Source organism: Prinia subflava, chromosome 4 (assembly GCF_021018805.1).
Source record: "Prinia subflava isolate CZ2003 ecotype Zambia chromosome 4, Cam_Psub_1.2, whole genome shotgun sequence".
NCBI classification, from domain to species: domain Eukaryota; kingdom Metazoa; phylum Chordata; class Aves; order Passeriformes; family Cisticolidae; genus Prinia; species Prinia subflava.
In genome coordinates, this window is record NC_086250.1 from 52,805,344 (window position 1) to 52,831,446 (window position 26,103).

General features: G+C 35.7%; 1 protein-coding gene across 1 annotated transcript in view; it reads right to left on the minus strand.

The window, feature by feature from the left end:
- The window catches only part of POT1 (protection of telomeres 1), a 60,352-nt gene extending 34,683 nt beyond the window's left edge, over positions 1–25,669 (minus strand). The window contains exons 1-9 of the mRNA XM_063396786.1: positions 25,530–25,669; positions 24,839–24,918; positions 21,378–21,511; positions 17,198–17,270; positions 15,795–15,886; positions 11,908–12,018; positions 10,064–10,111; positions 8,788–8,902; positions 1,695–1,825 (exon numbers count right to left, since the gene is read on the minus strand). Of these exons, the coding sequence (XP_063252856.1) occupies positions 1,695–1,825; positions 8,788–8,902; positions 10,064–10,111; positions 11,908–12,018; positions 15,795–15,886; positions 17,198–17,270; positions 21,378–21,500 (693 nt within the window). The 5' untranslated portion in view covers positions 21,501–21,511; positions 24,839–24,918; positions 25,530–25,669. The remainder of the gene's footprint in view (positions 1–1,694; positions 1,826–8,787; positions 8,903–10,063; positions 10,112–11,907; positions 12,019–15,794; positions 15,887–17,197; positions 17,271–21,377; positions 21,512–24,838; positions 24,919–25,529) is intronic.
- Between the last annotated feature and the right edge of the window lie 434 nt (positions 25,670–26,103).

The following is a 26,103-nucleotide window of genomic DNA, read 5'->3' on the forward strand; positions in this document are numbered from 1 at the left end:
AGCATTCACAGTGAACAATAAACAAGAAGGTCCAAAAAAAATCCACCTAAGAAAACTCCTTTGCCATGAAGACTGAAGGAGACTAGACAAATAAATCACAGGCCTGGCTTTTATATTGGCAGATGGGAGGCTCGCCTTCCACAATCTCTGCAGGGATTGTGGCTAAAAGCGCAGCAACAGTACTGTAAATCACTGAATTCTATAATTCAAGAGAAATCATCATAAGATGACATGCACAAAGATGTACTTCAAGAAATATTAACAGAAATGTAATTAAAACTAGATGATTTTCAAGAAATATTAACAGAAATGTAATTAAAACTAGATGATTTTCCAGTTCCATTACTAAGACACTTAAAATTTTCCTTCTCTGCAACAAATACTAAGCAAATTAAATTACCCTCTATCCAAAGTAATTCCAACAGAATCCTCTTCATTAAATTCTTATTAGCTCTGACCATCAAATCTTGCCAACAGATCTGTTACTATGAGGAGAACTTACCTATTAGAAGCCAATGGCGTAACCGGGAGCAGTAATTTTTAAAATGTGTTTGCTGTAAATGTGAACTTCCTGGAAGTCCCCCGAAAGTGTATCTGGGGCAGAGAGAGCACACGCTCTAAAGGGCTGTATGTATCTATCTGTCTTCATTGGTAAGAAGAGCCTTGGCAGACTATGGCTTCTGCTACCCTGGCTTGCTTCCATGCAGCAAGCTAAAAGAAGGTGATTAAGGCCTGAAGACAAAAGCAGGAAAGAGTGAAGGAAGAACTGAAGAAAGTGTAATTAGAAGTCATACCTACTATGCTGCTTGTAGCTGAAAGAGAACGAGGTCCCCCCCTCCCAGTTCATTCCCACAAGTTGGCACCAGGCTTTTGTGTCAGATTTCTACCTGCTCAGATACGAAAATTTCCAAATAATCTGTTTCTTAGTCTGGGGTAATCAGAACATTGCCAAACAGACATCTTAGTGACTCCAGATCATTTTCACTTAGAAATTAATTACACAAGCTCTCAGCTCATGCATCTGAAGAGACATAGATTGTGAACAGCTGGAGGTCTTTTAGGACTGGAAACCATTTAGAACAGCTCAAATGTGATGAAAAAGAAGTGCGTATGAGAAGCAAATTGATAGACTCTCTTTTAAACTGGAACGTCATCTTGGAGAATGATAAAGTACCAACTGACAAGGATTCTAGAATAATCTACTCAAAAAAGTGATGCCAAATCAAAAAAGTGAGGTCCCTTACCTGTGCTATATCGGTAGGTTTCCTTAGTAAGTTTGTGATAATAATGAATACTGTGTTTGCATAAAAGAGAGTGCATACATAAATTCCCTGACAGTGGTCTTGTTTATTTTCCTAATGTGTACTTAGAAATCCAATACTGACCTACCACAGCCATACAACTTCAGTTTGAAGAGGAATAAATCACACCGATTCATGCCAGTTAAACTCTATCCATCTAGAAGTATCACATGATTTTTTGTCAAGTAGTTTAATAAATATTGTTGTTGTTGAAAAAATGTCATCGTTAACTTTCAGTTTTGGTCCACACCATACTCACAGCTGTTTTAACAACCAGCTGCTTTATCCAAAGTCTCCAAGAGTTAATTTCTGTACATGAAGAACTAAATTATTCCTATAGTCCTCTCACTGCAGAAAAGCAAGGACATAAACTCCCCATATCCTAGTACATACCTTTATTCTATGAAATCGAACAATATCTCCAACTTTGTAAATTTTTGGTAGACAATCCAGGTTTCCATTAAAAAGATTGCATGTTAACTTCACATTTGATGGGTCCACAAGTGTTACAACTGAGCAATAATCTGTAAAATATAAAAGTGTTTGGATGAGTAACAGGCATTACAGAACTATTAATACACAGATACTAAATTTGGGAGGAACACCCCAATGGTCAAATTTTTCCTGCTAGGATCTGTGCAACTTTTTCAAATATGATTTTTTACAGTATCATAATAACTGAAGTGTGGCCCATCTTGCCAATAATTAGCCCAAATAACTGAAAATTAAATGTGTGATTAATGTGTGCAAGAACACACAAACCTTTTTCTTCTGTCTGCAACAGGCTATTCTTTCATGTTTCAATTACTGGTTCTACAAACTGAGGAGCATATCTACAATTTTATAAAATCATTTTCTAAAATTTATTTTGCACAGCTTTCTGACAAGGGAATGAGTTCTACAAGCAAATTAAACCATAAATTACATATCCTTCACTTCAACAAAATATGCGAGATAGATATATATACCACAAGAATAGAGTCACACAGTGGTAGTTAGAAAGTAGAGTAAAAATATGAAATATGCCTTTCTGAAGTTAAACTTCATAGAATTTCACTTAAAATGATCTAGAAAGTAAAATCAAAACAAGATACAAAGATGACAATGCAGACCAGCCCAGAACAGAGCCGTATTTGTGGATGACCTAAATGAAACCTGTATTTTTGATTTCAGCATACAGAACATGTCTGCTCCGATACCTTACAAATATAAAACAGAGTAAAAGTATATTTGCTCTTTCTCAACATGGCAGTTGGTAACTTACCTGAAAAACCAAGGAGCAGCAAAAAGAAAGGCTACATCCTGACCCTGATCTCCTGTATCTCCTATTGTCTCTCCAAGAGACACCTGTAACCATAGCCAGAGGAACAAAGACTAGGAAGGAGGGATGAGGGGTGCCCAGAGTGAAGCTGAACCTGGAAAAGGTGGAGGAAAGGTGTTCTCCTTATGTGTTCAAATATTTCTTTGTTTCTCAATATCTGAGTAAGTTATTGGATGCTTACTGGCATCTAATATATGCTATATCTAATAAATGTTAACTGGCAATGAATTAAATTCCCCAAATCAAAACTGTTTTGCCCTGACAGACACCTTCTCCTCTCTTAAAAGAAAAACCCAAAGAGAAGAGAAAAAAATCTAAATGATCAAAACCCCCAACTTCCCTTAGCTGTAATTCTATGAGGCAATTAGTGATAATGACACTTTGCCAGTTTATACAGCTAGGAACTGAACAAAGGTGTTGTAGTTCTAAAACGAAGTCAGTAAAATCCCTACCATGCACATTCTAAAGACACAGACATGTAAATTGTTGCTAGACAACTCTGAAAGAGAATGCTATCAGTCTAGTAAAACTGACAGATTTGCCATATATATAGAAAGCTACAGGAAGACAGTCATAAAAAGACGATTATTATATGTAATCTCTCTGAACCGATTCCCTGAACATGAAGACAGGTATGTAAGACTGGATTAAAATACATCTTTCAAAAGATATATTCTTCCATTTCAAGTACATATGCCCCTAAATTTTGCTATCTTTTAAACTTAAAAGTTTAAATTCCCTAATGATTTGAGTGAATGAAGTGATGAAAGAAATCCACTGCAGGCTTACTGAGAAATAAAACTTTTCCTATACATACAAAAACTTCCTCTATTTCTATAAAATATCTAGTACTCTTCTTCCTTCCCAAGATTTTTACACAGACTCAATAATGATAAATTAACATCTTTTGCATTCAGAAGTTGCTGAGATCACTCTTTTCCACAATCCCACCAAAGGCACAATGTCCACATAGAGTCTATTTTGACTAGCAATGTCAAGAATAAACTCCAGTCACTGGCTGACAAAACTGCAAGTATTTACTACTGTAATCCAAAGACTGATGTATTTTTTTGGGAGGGGGGTATCAATTCTAGAGGTCAACTTAAGATACTTTGCAAATATGAGCAAACTGAGCAATTAAGAAGAAGAACCCATATGGTTCACAGATCTACAATCCTCTGGGAATGCAGAATAACATGCTACAGTGCACCGATATAATCCAACGTCAGAATCAAGGGGAAATAGCAAAAACACTCCACATTAAAATTGTGGTTACTCTTTGATGCTGTGATTACACAAACTAGTCAGCTTCGTATATGTGCAGCTGCCTATTTAATGGTAGAAGTTAACACACTGCCTCAATTTTCTGTGTAATTAGCATAATCATGTAAGACTGATAATCATCCTAGTCAAAGCAGTACAAAATAGTATGCTTGCTTTACAGAGCTAGAGAACACTTTCTCCATCATAGAGGTTCTCTGTCTGTGTGACTTTAATCTTCCACTCCTTACTATCACTTCAAAACATCACTTCTATAAATCTAATGACAATACAGGTCTTTGAGAACAAAGCATAAAACCTCATTTTTTCAGTGATATCCTCATTTTTTTCAATGAAATTCTCATTCAGCAAAGTCCTTTTAGAAGGTTAAAAATACAAAGCCACCTGTCTTTTCCACCTGAAATGTGAAAATTGTTTCCTGTTTTCCACAGTACCATTATAGATCAGTGAATGAATTCACTTTTCTGAAAAAATAGTGAGTCAAACTAAGCAGGATTGCTGAATCTAAATAATGTCCCAGAGTTAAACAAAACAATATAATGTCATTGGTCACACTTTTGATTTTTCTCAGTATAATTTCCAACAAACCAAAATCCCTTCATTACCAAGCTAATAAATAAATAAATAATAGAAATGTATATATTGGAGTCAATTTTCCCTTACTAGAGAAATTCAATCCACCGATTTAGAAAACACACTGATTTTCTTTAAAAGAAAATTTTTACCACTGGTAGGTTTTACTTGCAATAACCTGTCTTAAAAATATGACACAATGGATGCACAGTTCAGCAAATTTATATGCTACAGAAGAAAGCTTTTTACTTTCATACTAGATTGTCTCAGTAAAAGCATTGAATTTCGGCTGACACTACACAAAACTCCGAACTGCACCTACTTTTTAAAAAAATATATTTAATTATTATGAAGAGGTATTCTCACTTAGGCTTAAAACATTACGTGAGGAACCACCTGCCATTGTCAGCTACCTGTAAAAGGATGCTTGCAACATCCCAGAATTGATGTTACAAAAACAAGGAGACATAACTCATGTTTAATTTAAATGAAAGTACAGAGTGATGGTCTGCATACGTCTTACAAGCTTTTTATATTCTTTCAGATTAGTCCTTATTGTTCTTTAAAAATACAATTGCTATAACTTGTTAATGACTTCTTTATTTCATTAATAAATCCACAACTATTTGGTAATCAGTAAAAGGTTGCATCGTCTGCATGGAGAAGAATGGTGATTGTCAAGCTTCTAGGTCCTTTAAATAGTTGGAAATAGGAATCTCCTGCAGCCCTGTAACAGTTACTGAAAATGTAAAGTTGCCTCCACTATCATGACAGAAGACTACAATTCCTCAGGTTACAGCTTTCCTTTCATAATGCCATAGCATTGCCACTCTTTTATGGGAATCTCTGATACGCCAATTATTAGCACAAGCAGAAAGCCAGCATTCTCCACAGTGTGTACAGACAGATAAAAAACAAACACAAAAACCCCAAACCCTACAGGCTCACATACAAACTCATTTTTCAGTCATCCTAAGAAAGCCAGAATTGCTAAAACAGCTTTCCAGATTAATACTTATTGATATTGTAGGACCAACAAGTTGTTTAGTATTTACTCATTAAACATTTATTGTAGTTTTATGGAGGACTTCAGCAGTTCCTGACAAATATACTTGTATAATTGTTAAGGTGGAAAGCATAGATCTAATTACACATCCCCTTTTGGGCAATTACATATTTATTTCTCAATAACATTTAGTGAAAAACCACTACCCTGAACCAGTGAGTTCTCCCTTCCAAGAGATAAAAAGGTTTTGGGCAATGTTGTGAGCCGTCAGGGACTCTAATTAAATATTGCCTTCTGTTTATTTCAATACATACAAAAAAGAAGAGATTGTTGTAGTAAATTATTCTCTCTTCAAAACTAAATGAAACATTTAATACTGTTTTCAAGAATTACTGATGCCATTCAATATACAAGTGTTTGCACTAACACCAAGCAGCTGACCCTGCTAATTTACAATTTATATTTCAACAAGACAGGAAAAAATAATACAAATGTACACACACTCTTATATGTGTGTGTGTATATATATATATATATATATACATACACATACAAGCATATAATGCAGAAGGCCAAAACAAAACCTCTGAAGAATCAAACTGTTTTACCAGAGCTTGTTATTTCTAACATGGTGATACACTTTAGAGATACAATTTGATAACTACCAGAAGCATCTGGCTAAACAGATGTTTCAATGCTGTCATTTGTAAACTGTAGATCAAAGCAACTGTCTTGAGATTTCTATTAACTATTTATTCAATTGTTTGTTATTTTTGTTAATAATTCCTTTAAATATCTTTTTATCTTTTATTTGTCTTCTACAGTTTAAGATAAGAAACAGTGGTTATTTTAAAAAGAAATTCATATAAACCACTGTGAACAGAAGGGAAAACATTATTCTAATCTCTAGGGGTCCAGGAATGAAATTGCTATCTTTACCTCTGCAACAGTTTTTATTCTGTTCTGCAAAACTTAAATAAATCCTCAACATTCTGATTCAAAAAATACCCCAAATGGAACACTATACTTTGAAGGAAAAACTACTGCAGGTTTAACTGAGTCTGTTTCCTCTCAAATGGATACCACAACATTCTGTGATGGATTTGCTTTGCACTGTAAAGTTGGTTTGCTATTACTTGCTAAAATTTGACTATTGTAATTCAAGTTGACCAAATGGTATACTTTAAATTAGAGTTCGTTCTTTCAGCTACATAATTTTAAACAAATTCTGTTTGATGAACTTGGCTCAAGATCAAATAAAAACTGAAAATAAAAATACAACTTAGGGCTTCAAAAATTCTTTAAGAATCTGATTTGATTCTTAATCTGCATTTTGGGCATGTAGAACTGTTGACCTGGAAGTGGTCAAGCTTTTTAGATGTGTCTTTTCCAAAATTGCTATCCTTTATTAATTTTGATTCTAGGAAATATTTCATAAAAATAAAATAGTTACAATCTACATGCATGTCTAGGTATGATAAAATGAGATTTTAACTGAACATGTGACATACAAAAATACTGCACGTATCTATGATAAAATGTTAGATGGAGGTTTCTCCAGGAAAATAGGACATTAATTCTACGACACTGTCAACCAGCAGCAAGGATTCTTCTTCATTTTTCCCTGCTTTATGGAAAACACAGGCCAATATCTACAGGAAAAAAATGCGTTGGGGAAGCAGCAGGTGTCACATTGCAATGTCCTGAAACTTTCATGGTCAAGCACATAATCTCTGCAACTGGACACTACAAAGACAGAGACTCTTTTTTCTTCTATTTACTTCTCTTTTAAATCTCAAGGTTAAAATATCCTTAAGATTAAGGGAGGGGAGAGAGGAGAATATCATCTTTGTTAAAAATTTAAAATATCTTAAGACTATTAAATTATTGTGGAAGGAAAGTTAGAATATAGTTTTGAACACTTTCAACAGATCTTCTAGCAAACAAAATCCTATCTGTCTCTTGTACCAAGAGTACCCAAAGCCCTTTCTTGGACAGTTTTCAGAGCTCATAAAGTTCTCATATACCAATTTTTCAAACAGTGTGCCCTGAGCAAAAGCATACTTTGCTAAAACAACTTTCTCTGTAATAAATGATTTATGAACATACTGAAAACTCATTTTGTACATCAGTGTTTTAACATTCACCTAATGCAATAATGGCAACGGAAATTATTAAATTTTAATTATAGATTATATAAACCAACAAGACTAAATTAGGTACCAGTCCAGTGGTACCCACCTTCAGTGGGAACACAGTGCAAAGCCTCAGCTTTAAGACTTGATATCTATATGATGGAGCAGCATCTTAAACCTCAGGGCATATCTATAGTGAAGAAGGACCCATGTGGATAAAGTACAGTGGCCCCATTTTCCATGCTTCTAGTGGACATCAGCTTAAAGCTACATGATTCTATAATTACAGTGTCAGACAGAGAATGCATTGGTGCAGGACTGGGCCAGATCTAAAGCAACCACAGAATTTTCTGACAAGAGCCACTTCACGCCCTGACAATGCAGAACAATCATTGACCATTTTGTGCTCTCTCAAGCAAACTTCACTCTGGATTGCGCAAAAAAATCAAAAACCAACATTGAAATATTGAATAGTGAATATTTTTAGTAAAAACTCCAGACTAATTAAAACTGTTTTAAAGATTTTCATTATAAAGTAACACATGAATTACAACTATCTTCATAAATTAGAAAGATCAGATTGTGTCCCTGTTCTCCACTGATACTGTTGTGTTATTTTAATAACGTCAACTTGAAATATACAGGGAAGACACATTAGGAAGTTATTAATGACATTTAGGCAAGGACTAGTTGCTAAATAAATAATCATTTTCCCTATTAAATTTCTATTACTTAAGAAATTGAAGTGATTAACTTGACAAATAGCTCTGTAGAAAAAAGATTTCTCCTAGCTGCTTCAGACATGCTCCTTCGAAAGTCGGTGCATTTAACTTCACTGTTTTTGCATATCTGGAGAGAATGGCTGCCTTAATGATTTCCAGTAATCAGTGTTTCTCTAATTAAGATGTTCCAAGTCCTCCGTTCCCCAAAGTCTTGTTAAAGTAGCTGGAAAAACGACAAATCTCCTTTTAGAACTTTCTTCATTTGCTATCTCCACCAGTCTGCCTAAACTGCTATCTAGTATCTCTAGTATCTATTTATTGTTCTATTTCCTTGGTATTAGCTGGTCAAAGGATCATGTGAAATTGTTGTTCTAGTTGATTTTTAACAAACATAGTCAGAATAGTTCTGGCTGGAGAAGATTTCAAATCTCTTGAATATAGTACATACCAGTTCCTTTGCTAATATATGGAGGCTTGAAGAACTTCACAACGCCATACAAGTTCACTATAGTTCCATCTTTCAGGTGATTCAGGGGAGTATACACATACTTTGGAGCAACAGACTGAAAAGGCATAATATAATGAGGGAACAGAAGAAAAAAATTATTTAAACATTCACACAGAATTCTGTCTTTTAACATTATTCATCCTCTGACATATTTATTTCATCTTAAAAAAAGAAATAAAAATTACCTATTTTTTGTATCTTAATCACTTGAGACTCAGAAAACCCAGAGGACTTTTCTTTCTGTGATTGCATTTTTCTTACAGTAAGCCAACCAGTTAATTGAAGTAAGTTTCAATACATGAACCAGGTGAGTAAAAGTCATTATATAAAGAAGAATGAAAGACAATTTTTTACTGATCCATTTTACCATGTCCATCCAGAGGACTTTTTAAAGCACATACATAAATAGCTTTGAATTTCTGCTTGGCAGTGTCACTGCACAGAATCCTTGTCTTGGGCTGGTGGGGGGCTTACCTCTCACAGCCACTGTGCACATATTCTGATTAAAACACCCCAATTTCTGGAGGATTAAAGAAATTAGGGGCTACTTTCTACAGTTTAAGGACTATTCTCATCTTCAGGTTGTAGTACATGCTGATTAGACTCTTTTAAAGAATACAGTTTCTCTCAAACTGACTGATAACTTAGATTTTCAAGTACTATACTGAAAAAATGAAACTGTAAATAAAAATTGAAAATGAGCTCTATCACCATTGGTACTGAATCTTTAATATCATGATAAAAACATTAAAATTTCATAAACCAGTTCCTCTGCCTTTAAAATACTATTTCTTGTCGAATTTTAATTTAGACACATAAGGGCTTGTTCCGAACAGAAATCAAAACAAATGTTAAGACCAGTATCGGAAGTCTGATCTTAAATCCAAGAAAGTTTCATATTTCCTTTTTTCTTTTTACAACACAAGCATACAGTCTTATTTAGACTAATAGTTGCTTTTCTATTCATATTTCCTAAACCAACATGAGGTCTGTTTGGAGATTGAGATAGGAACTATATACAAGTATAGATAATGTATTACTTTTTTCATATTTTATTTTGTATTCTAGGTATATTATTTGCAGAAGTAAAAGCTAAATGACTGCTGGGATAAGAGTATGGAAGTAAATTAAACAGGAACAAAAATCAATTCCACACCTTCTTATTAAGATGCAGCTAATCTCATGTGATTTAAAAATATCCCAAATACAAACTCACCACAGATGCAGTTTCTGAAGCAGCAGTTGCTCCTGGTTTAGTGCCAATCTGTGGAGAAAAAATAACAAACTTTCTAATTACAAAACTAAAGGTACTGCAAATATAACAACATTTAATACCTTTAAAGCAAAGACAACACTACACAGAAATACCAACCAGCCCTCAAGAGACATTTTTGCTATAAGAATCATATCGGAATCTACTAAAATTTTAGCTACAGAAGAAAGTAGTATTTACTGCAATTACACGCTGTCAAAAGCTGCTTCAAAAAAATACACACATTTTCTGAAGTCACCTGGATGAATATGTTAGGTCACATTAACAGAGCAGCATTTGAAAGTTGGACACCACAAATTTAAAACTACACTTGCTTAACATAGACCTTAATTGAGTTTAAGCTTTTGTACATAAAGATGTACGTACATGTCAATGCTTAGAGCAGATCTATTCTCAGTGACTTGTTACTTTCCTTTGGGGGAAAAAATTCACCAGAATGGGATAAATTTTATTTAAAGGTAGTTCCTAAGCTTTTTAAGCCTTACTTATAAGCCAGACTTCTCTTCAACATAAGGTCTTTTAAAGAACTAATCACGGTGATTTGATGAAAAGCCAACAAACCCCACGCTCTGTGAGGAACACAGGGCTCAGCCACCATCCTGACAGCACAGCCCAGCCTGGCTCCAGACACGGAGCCCCGTGCCACAGCTGTGCCCTGCCCCACACTGCTGACTCCTGCTGGCGACACGCTTTTGCTCTCCCACCTCAGCTGCATTCCTAAAGCTGATTTTACTTTTAAACAGCTGAGTGAAAAGTTATGATTGAGGAAGTGAAGAACAAACCAAGTCTGCTCATTTGTATTAATGTTAAGCACCTAATACACATCACCAAACAAAGTGCCACAAGCTCCATTCTGAGGTCAATGATGAGATAAACATCTCAGCACAATCCAGGATTCAGGAAGCTGCACAGTGTCTTTGGGATTAGACTGTCAGGAGCTCCAATTCTCAGTTGAAGGCCTCGTATAGTTTCTAAAATTTAGACACTTAGTTCACACACACCTATTCAGACTCAGGGTGGTTTTGCTATCCATGATCTTCAATGAAAAATACTCTTTCTACCTATGTATCATCATTATCATCAACAGATAATCAATGTCATGAAACAGTCTGCACTATCATTTTAAATAACTTTGTTTCTCACTGAGCTGTGTGCCAAGTTTTAGTTTCCTATAGAGGTCAACTCCAAAACAAAAGTGCCTTTCTGAAATTTAAAAAAAAGTATTTTTCTCTTAAATTTAGGATTTAATTAGACTACTATATAGATAAACTAAACAGAACTGATGTGGGAATAGGACAAAAGAACAAATATTTTACTCAGGACAAAAGGATACAATTCTCTGTATAAAATTTAGATTATAGCAATTCATGTATTTGAAACGCAACAACTAATGATTTGAACTAAAACAGTACAAACTCATAGACCAGAGAAAACTAAAAATTAGAAACCTGAAATCACTCTTGCACCCTCTACCTTGTCTGCACTATTGAAATGTGTTATGCACAAGAGTAGTTTAAACAGCTCTGTCTAAACAGGAATCTAGCTAAAGTCAACTAAAGTCAAATTCTTGCACTCAATGAGTAGAAATTTACCTGGAAAACCATTTGGCTAGAGTTATAAAATAACATATGCACACACACAAACAAAGGTGTCATGTTTCCTGATTAACATAGAAAAATAATCTGTACCATTTCAGCTTCTAAGAGATTTTTTTTTCATTATAAAGCAAAATGTTAATGTAAGCATTTTGGAAATAAAAAAAAAGAAAAAGTTGGGCAACCACTTACATAAATGGCTGATCCAGCTTCTTCAGACACTTCCAGGTGACAACCATGTCTACCACCCTCTCCTACTGGAGGCAATTTTATCACCTTAAATCCTGCAACTATCAAGGTTTCCTATGGGGACAGAGCAATAAACAGAAAATTACACAGACTCTAACACATGCTCTATTTTAAGACTATATGATGTGAAATTTCACCCCAAAGTCTCAAGACACTGAAGAAACAAAAATCCTGAACAAATTGTACAAATTGTCTTCAAATTTCCTAATTTAATTCTTCTACCCATGGAATTTATATTTACAACAAATGCCAGAAATCTTTTCCTTTATTTCTGCTAACGTTTTCACACTTGTGATGCTAGTGTAGCTGAGTGCTATTTTTGACAAAGCCTAGGGAGAAAGATTCACACTGAATAAAGTAAAAGAATCATTCTTCTTTGAATACACTTAAGACTGACTCCTTTCTGATTAGCTTAACTAAAGCAGAAATCACACATCAGACCAGCAGCGATAAAACATTCTTTTCTTAGAGCTTCTTTCTCATTGAAGTACAGCTGTACTTTTAAGAAAGTCTCCTATAAACTCTGTTTTGGCTGGTCCAACATCTTCCTTAAGGGTTAAATAGATAGGTCAATCAACAGGTAGGTTTCTGGTAGCAAAAGAGACCTTACAAACTTCTCTGGCATCACTCCTGAGATTCTGACACAGAAACCAATTCTAACTATTTTCACTTTTGTACAAAGTTCCTCAGACACCACCAGATAAATAAGAAAAAGAGGATTTAAAGGGTGCATGATTCAAGTCCCAGCAGTAGCTCATGTTTTTAGCACCAACCTCACCAAATCAAAAGAGAAAAAAGAAAAAATTAGAAAGGAGAAGATAGAAAATATGTTAAATATTTTTAGGTAATCAGAGGTGATTAAAAAAGCCATCTGATACAATGTAAAGCTCCTTTATAGTCACCTGTCTTTCTATCAGAACTGTTTAGCAGGGCTGTGTCAGTGTGCTCCATTCCAATAAACATATTAGACTTGGAACCCTATTTCTATTCAAGCGTCTATCAAAAGCACTTCCATAAACTTTTACTGAATAACTTTACTTCATGAGTTTATTTGATTACAACAAATAAAAGAGTTTACTGATTAAAGTTGACAGTTTTAGCCAAATACTGCACTATGACAGCGCTTTTTTTGCTATTTCAGCAATCTGACAATGTTACACTAAATGATTTAAGATCCAAAACCTTAATGTTTCTGTGCAAGAAAAAGAAAGGCTTCTGGACTAAGTGACAGTGATATATGTAGTTATTAAAACATTGGGGAAAAAATTTCTGTACAAAACGTAAGTTTAATCACACAGTTTAACTCACTATGAAACTACTTAGGACATGGTGATTTCAGGTAGTGTCACAACGTATGCTTTGACTAAAAAGTAATCTATAAACCTAGAAGTAAGCCATACTCAAAGCTAAGTCAAAACATGTCAAAACAATTAGAACACTCAGTATTCTTTGCATCTCTGAAACACTGTCCTACTAACATACATGAAAGTTGCTTCATTCTTTCCAGATTCAGAAACACAAAAATATAAACTTAAGGAAACTCCATGAATTTTGCCGAAATCAGATGTTCGTACATGTCTTTCACTGTTAGCTGATGCTACACAGAATGTTCCTCCAACAGTAAAATCAACCTTTATCTAAAAAGCTATGCCCTGCTTATACATTATCCCCATTTCAGCTTTTTATTAGAATGTAGACTGCACAAGATTCTGGGATGTTGCTGCTGAGTCAGGAATGGAGCTCTGTACAGGTAACTTCTCTTGTCTTGCTCTCCTGTGTCAGAAGCAACTTCAGAATTACACAGACTCAGCCTTTTAACAGGCTGATAATAAATGAAAAAACTTTTGAGTAATATTAGGTCACTGGTGGTTACTGTCATGTAATATATATGCCATACAGCACCACATTAAAAAAATAAACAAACCTTCTCTCAAACTGTGAAAGGACTGTCCAATTTCCATGAGAAAAAGACAGCACTGAGCTCAAAACCTAGTTCTACAGGTAGAAAGAAGAGACACATTCTCAGATTTTTTACAAATTCACAGTCACCTTTGACAGGTTGTGACTTGCAGTTTCTAAATATGCAAAAAAACTCGTAATATTTGTATGGTGCTTTGAAATTTAATGTTATATTAGTTTTCAAAATAGGTTCGTTTCCATTTCACCTTTAGCTAAGAAGACCTTGCAATTGGCTTGGGAATCAAAGCTATTTACATAAATTGGTGGATTTTCATGTCAACAGAAGTGTATTGTATAAACTACAAGATTCAAACAACATTTTTAAATGGCAAAAAGAAATTCTACTTCTCTCATTCAAAAAGTGTGAAATACAGGAAAGACAATGTTTGTCATGATAGTTATTCTGCTACAGATCGACTCAGGAGAAAACATGGTTACTCACATTTTTGGAAATCGCCAGCTCCTCCATCTGGCTACTTAGCCAAAGTTCTTACAGGATGCCAAGAATGGTATGGAAATTAAAAATACTAAAATCTGAAATGGTATGCAGTAAATAAACTGTACTGGACCTTACTGAAGTAATTCTTTATTGGCTAAAAAATGGGGTTTTTTTCAAACTCTGCTAGTTTCAGAAATCATTGTTTCCTCATATTCATATTCTTCCAAAATTAAAATCTCATTTGAGACATGAGGGAAGCACCATGAAGTTTCGGTTCACTGAGGAGGAACAAACTGGGGTTTCAAAGCACCTTAGCTGTCTAAGGGTTGTGCCTGTGGGTTGTAGTTTCCTACCCAGCTCTTTAGTAATGATCATTTTATCTTCTCATTGCTGCTCAGTGATTTGTCCAAGATTTGTATTTTTATCAGAAGAAAAATTAATTGTTCATTGAATTTAAAGAGATTCTGCAGCTTGTATATTTAGCAAATTAGTTCAAGAACTTTCCACTCTGGCTTACTCATCAAAACTCAAAATTCCTAGGAACAGAGAAATCTGTAATTTGCCCAGAGAAGTTGTGAATGCCCCATCACTGGAAGTGCTCAAAGTACTGTTGGATATGGCTTTGAAGCAGTCTAATGAGGTGAAATATGTCCCTGCCCTTATGTCCCTCCCTGTGGGGGGATGGTTGTAACTGGCTGATCTTTAAAGGTGCCTTCCAGCCCACACCACTGTATGATTTAGTGTGAGTTTGTATCAAAAATGGAAAAGCAGTAACATGAGCTCATAATGCATCATATACTAATTGTACTTTCGTATTTGGCTAATATTGAAATGTCAGTAAACTGATAGGAAATCCCATAAAAAGACTGAGGTAATTGTTTTTATCTTGTTTTCCCTCTTTAGTGGTAACACACTGTCTCACAAACTCACAGGCTGACCAGTCTAAATCTTTTACCTGGAGCTAATCAAACCAAACTTCTATCTCTGACAAAGCAAGACCCCAGCACAAAGTCAGTGAAAAAAACCTTGAATGCAGAGTTTTGAATTTTTAATTTTTTAAAAAAATCTTTTAGTGTAACTCTCTTTTAAGTGATTTTAATTCTAAAATATATCTTATCAAATGACAAAACATTCAAAATATGAATATAAAGGGGTGACTTCTCTATTATCCATATTCATGATCCTTTGCTTGCTAGGTAAACAGCACTGATAAAACGAATTGCTTTACTTCAATATTAGTGTGAGAAAGAATTTACATAAGTAAATACTTTTTTTTTCTAGTTCATATTTAGAGATTTGAAGGGACTGAACAGACTATTTCTAGTTTTAGGGATCAGCAGACTAAGACAAGAAAAGAAGTCAACATACATCTGTGAAAAACAATTCCTAAAACAAGAATATATATGTATATATGTTTCGGTGGTTTTTTTACCCCATGGTGTATAAGTTTTGCACAATCCTCTGCCATTTTTCCATATATTAAAACATTGATGCTGTTGATCTGGGAAGACAAGTTATCTGAATCTAGAGGAAAAAAAGCAAAAGTGATTCCAATCACTATACTTTCTCCAAAACAAAACAGCAGTAGAAACAGACTTACAGAACAAGTTGATCTACAGAGTCTAACACTTTTCAATTAAAGTAAAAACATGAAATGTGCTAAGGTATACTGCTCAGAATATTTTTCATAAGAGGATTAAAATCTGCGTGTTGCACACCAGTGTACAATTAAACTGAAATGAAAAAGGTTTCCACTTGTATAATTCAATGTATAGTGTTAGAGAGGAAATATCCAATCACAATAACACAGATCCCACTGTAGAATCTATTATAAACTGAAGATAATCTAGGACATAGAAATAATAATTAATAGTCTTCCAGGAGGACTCAAGCAGAATGCATGTTGTTATTTTAAGAGTTTTTTACTTTTTACTGTTTCAGTGATTTAAAGTGCAAACTGAGGTTTCCACAGAGAATGTGCATAAACTCTCCTCTCCTGAACAGTCACTGAAATCAGCAACACCCAGGGAGATTAGGCACCCCTCTGAGAACCCTGGAGCCAGCAGAAGAATGACTGAGGTCCCAACAACTTCATTCCCTTCTGCTAGCACCAGGCAGGACCTGCAGAGCCCAGGTTGCTGCTCGGGCAGAGCAGTCACGGGCCTCAGGGGGAGCACGCCGTCATTCTCTAGCCACTGTAAAGAATAAGCTGAGAATGAAATGGAAGGAAATGGAAAGTTCCTTGAATCCAACAGAGCCTCAACAAAATCCCTCCTCCACCTTCCTGAATGGAAGGGATGATAAGCTTAAGACTTAAAAAGGATCATTTTATTTTTTCATATCATTTATTACATGACAAACAACTTAGGTCTTTCAAAGTGCTAATCTAACTACTGCTATTCAAATACTTGAGTAGTCAGGTGAAATTTCCTTTTCTTAAATTAAAACAGAATGAAACACAAATATTTTGCTGCTAATCAAGATACTGACCTATATTAAATGTGCCCTTTTATGTGGTAACTATTCTGTGTGCAATTTTCTTGGTCCTTCTTATGAGAAGCAGCTTGAAAATACACTATTAAAGCTATACATATAGCTAATAAATTTCCAGGACAGTCTTTTAAAAAGTTATGCAACAAGAAGTCTACTAAAATATAAAGACTGTATTGTTACCATTAACTCAACTGGCATAAGTTTATCTTAAACTTTTTTTTTTTAATGGAAAATGAACAGTTTTAGAGTATTTTAAATCTAACATTCTGCTGAACACTATACAAAAGCAGGAACTACTGATGTAGTAACCATAAATTTTAAATGTATGCTTAAATGTAGTACCTTGAAGAACAATCTTGAAGAAGTCTGTTCCATCTGCGAGTTTTGTTAATGGGTATGAAAGAGTAACTATTCCCTAAAAAGCAAAAAATAAAATAAAATGTTGTGAACTAAGACTGCATGCCTCTCAGCTACTGAAATTCTGATAACAGCTAAAATATCTGTAAGATAAAAAAGGCAGAATTTAAGGAACAAGCACAAATTGCCATCTACATTCTCAACAAAAAACCAAAAACCAACTGCTATAGACAGCAGTAAACAGCAACATTCTTGAGATATAACAAAATATTACATGTCAATACTATTTAGATGCTACTGACTAGATTATAAACTTAAACAGTAAGACAATAGTTATGGAACTATACATGTAACTTTTATCAGTTACAAAAACAGCAAAAAAGACTAGAGTATTAGCACAAAACCTGAAAGGCATCTGACGAGGTAGTGATCAAAATCCTAAAAGATACAGCAATTTCTCCAAAAATATTGGCAAAGGATTACAATATAAACATCAGGGCAAAATCACAGTAAAGATATCATAGATTCATATGAAGATAAATAATCTTCTGTGAAAAAAAATAACAGCTGTGAGAAGAGTATTACAAAGTTTTGAAATGGTCATGTCCAAATTATTTGCCAATAATACAAATGCCCTAAGAGATGCTATGATTTAACAATTAATTCAAAATACTCTTTTTTATTGTGATGGTGAAGTTATAATGAAGAAAAATCAGCAACATCAGTGATGTTAACATCTCCTTGGAAACAACACATCTGGTTAGAAAGATGGTATCACCAACAGTACCAAAAATATCAGTCAAGTGTATTCTTTCACAGTATAGAAGATAAAACACTGTAATCTTCTCAATGATACAACCACAAAAATTGATTCAATAAAGAAAAATAAAAATATTGAAAATAGACTCCATAAAATACTTAAAAAGACCCCACACAAACAGCACGAAAATAGATTAAAAGACTTCTTGTAAAAAGAGAGCAGGGCAATATATCTATAAATGCAACATTAAGAGGACAGTCAGATAAATCACAGTGATTTTACAGTACACATATTCAGTGGGAAGACTGACTTAAATGCTAGCAAATGCTTCTTAAGCCAAATCAGGATAAAATATGCAGGAGTGAATTGTTACTCTAGAGGCCTTTCAGAGTAAAATTTGTCCTACATGCTAACTGAGGAGTAATCCAAATCAAATTCTATGAGATTTTACTATCTGTTTTATAAAGAAATAATATCACTCCCCAAAACCTCAGTATTATTTACAGATGCTGATTTCCAAAATGATTTGATAATTAAGTCTCCTTACAAAACTCATTCGTCTTCTCTGTGAAAAGCAGGAACGTGTTGAAATCAGAAAGGTTTCTCACTTGTTTTCAAAATTACAGCTTTGTTTAGAATTTCACTATACATATATGTGTATATTTATATATATATATATATATATAAATTGTTCTTGCTGAGATTGTCTAGACTTGTACTCACAGGTAAATAAACTACAGAGTATTTCTTGTAATAAAGTCTTTGCAACTAAACAGCCACCTCAGGAACACTCAACATTTACATATATATTTTTTTCTTAGTAAGAAATTTCGATCTGCACCAGCACAATACTTAAAAATAGAATTTATTGATGCAATAGTGACTATGTTTTGATCACCTTTACTTCTTATTTTTCCTTTTACATCCTAGTATCTTCCAATAGTTTTCAAATTCTGGGACCACATTCTCTGCTATAGTGGTCTGGCCTCTCCACTTCCCTTTGTATCCCAAACACCTACAACAACAGTTCTCTTCCCCAGCTACTGCCCATTTCCTCATACAGCCCTGCTGCCTTCTCCACATGCCTGGAACTCTTGAGCTTCAAAATTCAAAAGAAACTACCTTGGCAAAATTTGCTCAAATGGACTCTTCCCTCACAGATCTTGCACTGCTTACTGAGTTCAGAAGCAAACTTTTTCCAAACCCCTCCTCATTCCATATGCCATCAGACGCACTCTCAAACTGACCGTGTACAATTCTTCTACCGGAGGCGACCCCTTCCTTATAAGGGCTCGCTCCCTCAGTTTGGTTCTATAGCTGATTTGGCAGCTGATTTTCAGGTTTGGTTCAGATCTGCCACAGTAAAATCCAGAGGATGATGAACTAACAGGAGAAGGCATCGTGTTTAGTTAGTAGACACGATGACTGAGGAGGTACAAACATTGTTTTGCTGCTTTTCCACAAATCTGAAACTTGCAGTTTTCAAAGAGGTGCCAGGAAGATAAAAGCATGCAGAAGAATGAAAGGACTGAGGCACACAAGTCAGACAGAAGCATTCCAGTTTTTTGCTGCTTTTGCAGAACACATTTCATAAAAATCCTCCTCTGCCCTTCCCTCCTTGTCAAAGCAGGACCTGATCCCTATTTTGGCACGTCTAGAATGACAGTGTGCCACTACTAAGATAACCTAACATCAGTGCATTCTAAGGTTCACTTCAAGCTCAGCCTGCAGAACTGGATTTTCCTTCACATTTAATGGTGCATTAGCACCAGCTTTATCAGCTCTCAGTTGTGCTGTTTATGCCAAGCTGGTTTAGTCACCTACTAATCCATGCAGTCAGCAGCAGCATGAAGTTCTCTTAACATAAGGCAGAAGCCTTGAGAAAGACATTCTACACACTTTCCCTTTCAGAATCAGTTATAGCACTGCATATATGCTTTAAATCATAGTCTGGTAGTAATTGCTTTCCGAATGGAAACATTTATTTTGGCAGAAACATTTTCTAATTTATAATGCATTTTTGTGTCCTCCACCACTTTCTTCCGAACAAGAATCCCTGTTCTTCCATGTCAGAGTTGCTTGCAGACACAGCTCTTCAAAGCAGGAAAGTCTATATATCATGCAGGTGAACAGGGACAGGAAAATACACCCTGTGGAATAAACCCCGTTTGCTAGCAGCAGTGGTTATTGATGTTTCCATTTGTTCCTTTACAAGACCTGAGGGAGGCTCATTCTCAATCAAATCACCTCCTATACCACTCAACTGCTGCCTGCTTCCAAACAGGGCAGCTCTCCTCCTTTGCTACAGCGAACTGCCCCACTCCTGGCATCAATCAACACCACAAGGAACCAGTGCAGAGCGAGAGCAGCAGATAATTATCCTCTCTCCAGCAATATGGATGTTCTTCTGCCAGTTTCCTTCTCATGAATGGACTCAATCACAGTGTCACATAAGCACTAGAGCTGGAACTGAGAATATACAGCTGTGGCAGCAAAAATGTTTCTTTTGGATACAGAAAAACATTAGATCAGTTCAGCTCATATTTTTAAAATGTTTCTGCCATTTTTTGAAGGATTCAAGACAACTTAGGTTTTCTACAAAACAAGATTGCCTTAATTTTTTTCCCATTTTTTTTAATTAACAGATTGAAAGAAAGCCTGGGTTAATGCTGATTTCCTGACACATACGCATCAGCGATGCCTAAAACGATTCTCAGAGCCACAGACAAAAAGAATTAAACAGGATAAAAAAAGAACACTCAGGAACTGACACTGCATTTTACAGAGAATAGTTGTTTTAGGCATGAAAAAGGGTATTTCTGCATTTCACTAGTATAGCAGGATTGTATTTCCAATCCGAAATGGATTTAGGATTACTGTCAAATATAAGTGCATACTTAGTAATGATAAAAAAAACTTAATTGTGTCTTGATGCTGGTAGTTGCTACAAACAACACTCTTCATAAAACTGAATATTGCATCATTTCATATAAAAGGAGAACTACTTTAGAAGTTTTTTTAGTTACTCTGAAATCTAACAGGATTGAGATGCCTACAAAATACCAGAACCTCCCCCAATCCCTCCATTTTCAGCAAAGCATTCTGCATATTACTGTGTTTTTAAATTAGTCCACAGCTTATAAACTCTGAAAAGAGAAACTCCTACAAAATTTTATTCTGATAACATAAGAGAAAGGGACAGGACTGTGAATCAATGAAGGCAACAGCAACATGCAATGAGGTTCAAAAAGGCCATAATTTTCCACTGCTTAAAGATACACAACAGATGAACACAAACACACCCTGTTGCAGAAAGTCACCAAATGAGCTGGCATACAAAAGTGCCTTGCTAATGTAATAGGAGCTACTCCAATGCAAGAGAAATTTTTTTACTGGTCAGTTTACCTCAATGTATTTGTTGGTATGATCACAGCCTTCTTGCAGATGTTGCAAATCCTCCTTCTGCAGATGGCTTGGTAGAGGTGTCTCAGATTGTCCTTTAACAAGCTTCAGCAATTGAACAGACATAGTTGCTTTATCTAAGAAAAAAATCATAAAGAGTCCTGAAGCTCCTGATTTTGTTCAAATTAAGAGTTACTAGAAGTTGCATCTTACTCAGTATTTCATAACTAGACAACTTAATTATATAAAAATAAGAATTTTAAGAGGGATTGGCCTCATCTCTTAGTACCATAAGCAGCAAGAAGAAAGTAACATTTCCTTGGCAACAGACTACCATCCAAATTACTTGATTTTTCAAATATTCCAAGACACCATAAATGGCAATAAAATACTGGGTTGCACATCAATAAATAGAAATACATATAAATGCAAAGGGCAATGTAAACAGTGTTAATATTTTATGTGCAGAAATGCAGATAAAAACCATGCAAAGACTTTGGATGATTCCTTCATGGACAGTCGCCATAATCAGTTTTTTCTCTATAAGAAAATTTGACTGCAAGAAATTAAAACATGTTATTTTAACTTAAAATGAACAAAAGATGCTTATGTACAGATTGAAAAAAATTCTCAATGAAAAAATATTGAAGAAAATAAGATGGGTATCTACAGGTGCTAAGCATGGAAGGCACTCAGAACAAGCTAAGAAATGTATCACTGTGTCATCTGTGGTCTGCCCTCACTGTGCTAAGAGTCAATGAAATAAATGAATAGTGACAGTATTATAATGCTGAGAACAGGGGAGATGAAGAGTAGTCTGTTGCAGTGAAGTTACACAAAGGCAAACAGAAAAAAGTGATCTAGCAATAAGTAGCTATTGCTGTATTTTCTCATTACATGGTCATCTCATTTCTTCTGGGGGTATCTTAGTCTTTCAGTATAATTTTTATTTCAAGTGGGTATCTACAGAAAAGTCACAACATTTTCCATCTTCTGTTTCCAGTAAGTTTTATTAAACTAAACAAAAAATGCTGTTTTCTGAAAATACAGATGGCAGTATTACTGCCACAGCCCTAATTTCAAACAGCTTTAGTAATTTTTATTTGATAGTAAAGAACAGGAAAGAAAGTATTTCCTGTATTTTTCAATGGACACAAAACCTTGGTATTCTACTCAGTAAAAGCTTAAACTACATTTCTGTTACAGTTCAAAAGAGCTTTTGCAGTGCTAAGCAGACTGAATTCCTACAAAATATTCAGCTATAATGAAATGGAACTGGGAAACCATTGCAAAATGGAAAGACAGTGAGTAAGTTACAAACATAAATCAACACATACAGGTGCAGAGAGCAAAATTTTACACATTCTTTTTAAAAGTACCTTATTCTTCAGAAGAATCAAAAATCCATCTTATTTTTTGTTACTCCAGTATCCAAAAATCTCACACTTCACTAATAACACATGACTATTCATCTTGTTGTGAGCGATCCTTTTTTATTGTTCCCCATTTTCCAGGAAACTCCCCAGTGCTGTTATTCTTGTCTAACAGATATAAGTAAGAAGTCCCAGTCGCTCGTGACAGATCCATAAAATACTTTGGTTTGAGGAAGCTGCACACATAGCTTTTGTTTTTCCCTAGCTTCCAGCTTACATGAGGAGGAAGGAGGCAGAAATGAAGCATTGTGAGCTGACCACAACCCCCATTCTCTGTCCCCTGCACTGCTCAGGGGGAGAAATTGGTAGAGAAACTGGAGTGGAGCTAAGCCCAGAAAATGGGAGAGGTGGGGGAAAGGTCTTTAGATTTGTTCTTATTTGTCATTATCCTACCCTGATTTGATGACCAGTAAGTTAAATTACTTTGTTTGAGTGTCTTTTGTCCATGTAAATGGTGAGTGATCTCCCTGTCTCAGCCTGCAAGCTTTTAGCTGCATCTTCTCTTCCCTGTCCTCCTGAGGGGAATGATAAGAGCGGCGTTGGCAGGCACCCGGCTTCCAGCCAGGGTCAACCTTTGACAGCAGAAAGCTGGGAGATGCAGCACCAGACAGGTCTCAACTTCTGCTTGAGTTGAAGGAGAAGTAAAAGACTGCTACAAAGATGCAGATGCTGTTTCTGATTTGACTAGTGAGGTATTAGAATTTCTGTAAGATGTTACTAAGTGAGGAAAAAAAGGATGCCTTTATCTGTATGTTTTCAAACACACACCACAACGGCGTTGTCATTAGCGTACTAGGATTTCAGGTCTCTAGTGAAAAGAGCAACTAGAAGATTTACACAACTTTTCAGTTCAAAGTATTTACTTCACACTTTATTCTAGCAGACTGATAAGCTGATCTGTTCCACACAGAAAGAGTCAACTTCAAAGTTAATCAGCAATATTGATCTTCACACAGCAACACTATAATGAGCCAGGGAGATATACAATGTAACAGATTAACAATTTTTTATCCTGTTTCTCTCTGTTACACTACTTGAACATTTAAAAATAGATTTTTCTGGGGTTTTTTGTTTGTTTGTTTGTTTTCTCCATGAAGATGTCTTAACAATACAGAGCATTTTGTTAGAATTTAAATTTAGGTAAATAACATTACAGCAGAAAACAAGTGGGCTGTTTTTACAGATCTTAAACTCCTATATATATAAAACTAAGGTCATGTTCTCTAATCTCTGAAGCTTTCAGATTCTTGTTCTCAGCAATTAAAAACCAAAGATATGAGTGTCCAGTTCGAAGAGTAAATTTTCCAAAACAAACTTGAGCACTGGCTTTCAAAATCTACATGAAGATATTGTTAGTGGTGTCTTAGTGCTCCCAATTCTTCTGGAGAGTCTAAGTGAAAATAAATGTGTCAAATATCTATGTTGCTCTCAAAAGCCTGACTAACACCAACAGGAATCATTCCAACTTGAGCTGAAGAGGCCTGTAAATGATGTAAATGGAGCTATACACAAAAAAAAAAAAAAAGTAAGAACCCCAAACAAAACCAACAGAGACTGCAAGAAAGGCAGACAGCAGCATGGGACACTCCCTGAAGAGGAGTGAGACACAACAGATACACACAGCAGAAGGAAGAAGACTGTGAACTACAAATACCTTTTGCCTCCCAGTAATTAATTTGACAAAAATATGGAGAGTGAGCAATAAAAGACCTTAATAATTTTAACAGAGAATTATATGAAATGATGTAGACTGTTTAAAGTACACTACCTACCGTATATCGGATGTAACCCACAATTTAACACCCCCAAAGAGAATGTGATATGCATCACTCAGGTGAAATGTAACACTTAGGATGGCTATGGTCTTAACTCTTCTGTGCTGCTCTGTCCACTAACTAGAAAATTTAGTCCTTTCTCTACTACCAGGAAATACCTCAGCTATACACAAAAATTACACGAAGAGAATAATGTCACTTTGGAAAACAGAAGAGAATAAAACACGACTGTGCGGACTTCTGAAGGAAACCTCACCAAAGTCTCATGAAGAATGAAGGAATAGCCAAGAGCATCAGCAACTTATTCATGTGGTCAGACACAGTGACCTGTAGCCCCTGTAAACACAAATACTAGTAGTCAATGCAAAATCTGAGCTAATCGTGCAAAAGTTAAAGTAATTATGAAATAACTCACGTTTCATTATAAAAGTACACACATTTGTAGACACATACATTCCTACTATATATTATGCAACACTTTGGCATAAAAATTAACATTTGCGGCTTGAACAGAGTAGGCAGTGCAGAACTACCACAAACCCAACTTGCCATCACAAAGCTTTTGTCTTAATGAAATTAAGAAGACCATCAGTGACCAAAGTGTGTAGTCTGTTCAGTCCAGAATTTTTTCAAAAGCCTAATTTTGTAATTTATTAGCTCCTTGAGAATTCTCATGAGGAGAGAACATTATGTCAGATTAACTAAAAAAGAAGAGATCAAGTCGGAAGCATGACACATCTTATTCCCTTAGCTGCAAGGCTTCAGCTTGCTCTTGCTGCAGATCGTCGGGCACTTATCTTTTTTGAGATACTCCTACTCTTAATTACACGGGCGATACTCAATTTCATTAGCATACAGCTAGGTTTCTTAAGCAAACAAAATTTCCTTTATTTCAGATTAAAATTTACTCATCTGACATTGTACAAGAGACTACAATCAAACATTACCTGAGGTAAAGGGATTCTTACACAGCCATTATTATCTCAGCAGTACTTCAGCTCTAGAAAGCAGCAACCCACTGCACAGCAGCGGCCTCAGGAGGACAGGGCTACTCTGCAGAGCCCACACTTCACAGGATATGAATTAAACGCTTCAAAAACTCAATCCACGCCTTATAAGAAGCCGAGACGTTTAAAACCATCAGCACAGGCGTATTACCAACAAAACTGCCACTTCGGCTTACTCAGTGCCCGGAAAGAAACTTGCAAAGCCGTGGAGCACTGTGCAGAGACTCAGTTCCCGGAGCAGAGCCCGTGTACAGGGCAGCTGCGGGACGGAGGGAAGCAAAGCCGGACCCGCTGGTCCCCGTGTGCCGTCGATCCCTGTTTGTCCCTGTCCCTGTCCCTGTTTGTCCCTATCCCCGTCCCTGTCCCCGTCCCGCCTGGCCGCCGCCTGCGCCACTTCCGCCCGTCCCGCGCGCCGCCCGCGCACTGCGCATGCCCGGGCAGCGCGCACGCGCAGCGACGGGGTTGGCCACGCCCATCCTGCAGGGCCAGAGCCGGGGATCAGGGACAGGGGCAG